Raw genomic sequence first — 1,728 nt, forward strand, 5'->3', positions numbered from 1 at the left:
TTTAATCCATTTGTTCATTAACTCTTTTAGTTAATTAATTTTTATAATTATATACATGAAACAGTGGCTACAGGAGAAGAGGAAAGGAGGAATAGCCTATAGTCACTGTTGCGGAGCTTAGAGTCCCTAGTTCTAGGGACTCTAGCGGAGTTGATCCGTGAGCGCTCGCTGCTATTGGATAATTTAAAAGAATATACCAATAACAGTGAGAGTTCACGGATTCGCTACGCAACAGTTGAGTCTGCTGAACGCAACCAATGGGCCGATTGATCAAATATGCGTATACATGTGTTACGTCACGATGCGTAGCCAGCCGTCAGCGTAGCTCGTAGTTGTCTGCTATTTTATCGTTGGTTTACAGCAGGTGTTTACCAGGTGCTTATTACAGGAACTGTCAAAATGTTCGGTAAGTGTGACAATTTACACAGCCAAAAAAATCATGTATTTTCAAAAATGCTAGTCTATTCGTAATCGGACGGTGACACGTCAACGTATGTTTATTTTTTTCTCTTCTTTTATCAGGCTGTTGTTGGTGTTGTGCTGCGTTACGTCCAAGATACAAGAGACTCGTTGATAATATTTTTCCAGTTAATCCTCAGGTGAGATCTTCGAATCTTTCATTTTTCTTTCGTCTCATATATTTTATTTTTTGTTCAATACGTTGTATAGTTTTGTTCGCAAGTAAATCAATAAACGCTGTCCTTGATAGGCGGGAGATACCAAAATGATTATTCTATTTATGGTTGAACCTGTGATATTTCCGCCGAATGAGAAATGCGATTGACACGTGTCTTGCACGCGACATATTAATCCGCTTTTCTGCTCTTCAGGATGGCTTGATTAAGAATAATATGGAGAAACTAACATTTTATTCGTTGAGCAGTCCTGAAAAATTAGATAGGATTGGAGAATATCTGTTTCAACGAGCTTCCAGAGATATTTACAGGTAATATAAAATATGTGATGTAATAATATCTTTGATAGTATATTATACATAAATCATTAACTTATAACACTGGTTATATCTATATTTATATGCTGCTATGTAAATAAAAATTAGATAAATTAATCCTAATTACTGTTATAAACATGACTGGCAATAATTTGTATACATAGCATGCTAATAGATTTTTCGATGAACTACATAAAACAATTCTGCTTGATAAGACACTATATCCTAATAGGAGACGAAATGGCTTTGTTGTGATTGCCATGGAGGCAATGGACCAGCTCTTAGTAGCTTGTCACGCGCAAACTCTGAATTTGTTTGTCGAGAGCTTCTTGAAAATGGTACAAAAATTATTGGAATCCACGGATCCTCAATTACAAATCCTTGCAACGCAGTCTGTAAGTGATAATCTTAACGTATTAACATTACTCTTATTGAATTTTGTCCAATTAAAACATGGATTTTCAGTTTGTCAGATTTGCTAATATCGAAGAAGATACTCCCTCGTATCACACTCGTTACGACTTCTTTGTGTCAAAATATTCGGCAATGTGTCATTCTAATAATGATGATCCTATTACACGCAAGCAAATTAGGCTTGCTGGAATTCAAGGCTTACAGGTATAACACACTGAAGTATTATATATCAGTATCAATTCTTATTGGACCACCTAAATTTCAAACCTAATGAAACCATGCCACAGTGGTCTAAGCTGGATTATGGGTGCTTCTAAATAATTATGTATCAGATTATATATTAACTGTAATGAAACTTGCAT

At 35.4% G+C, this 1,728-nt stretch overlaps 1 protein-coding gene across 1 annotated transcript in view; it reads left to right on the forward strand.

The window, feature by feature from the left end:
• The first annotated feature begins 399 nt into the window (after positions 1 to 399).
• stmA (Protein EFR3 homolog stmA) overlaps positions 400 to 1,728 on the forward strand; it is a 5,462-nt gene continuing 4,133 nt past the window's right edge. Inside the window, exons 1-6 of the mRNA XM_018538567.1 lie at positions 400 to 406; positions 523 to 599; positions 831 to 946; positions 1,185 to 1,347; positions 1,418 to 1,570; positions 1,654 to 1,673. Of these exons, the coding sequence (XP_018394069.1) occupies positions 400 to 406; positions 523 to 599; positions 831 to 946; positions 1,185 to 1,347; positions 1,418 to 1,570; positions 1,654 to 1,673 (536 nt within the window). The remainder of the gene's footprint in view (positions 407 to 522; positions 600 to 830; positions 947 to 1,184; positions 1,348 to 1,417; positions 1,571 to 1,653; positions 1,674 to 1,728) is intronic.

Source organism: Cyphomyrmex costatus, unplaced genomic scaffold (genome assembly GCF_001594065.2).
Source record: "Cyphomyrmex costatus isolate MS0001 unplaced genomic scaffold, Ccosl1.0 scaffold1014, whole genome shotgun sequence".
NCBI lineage: Eukaryota > Metazoa > Arthropoda > Insecta > Hymenoptera > Formicidae > Cyphomyrmex > Cyphomyrmex costatus.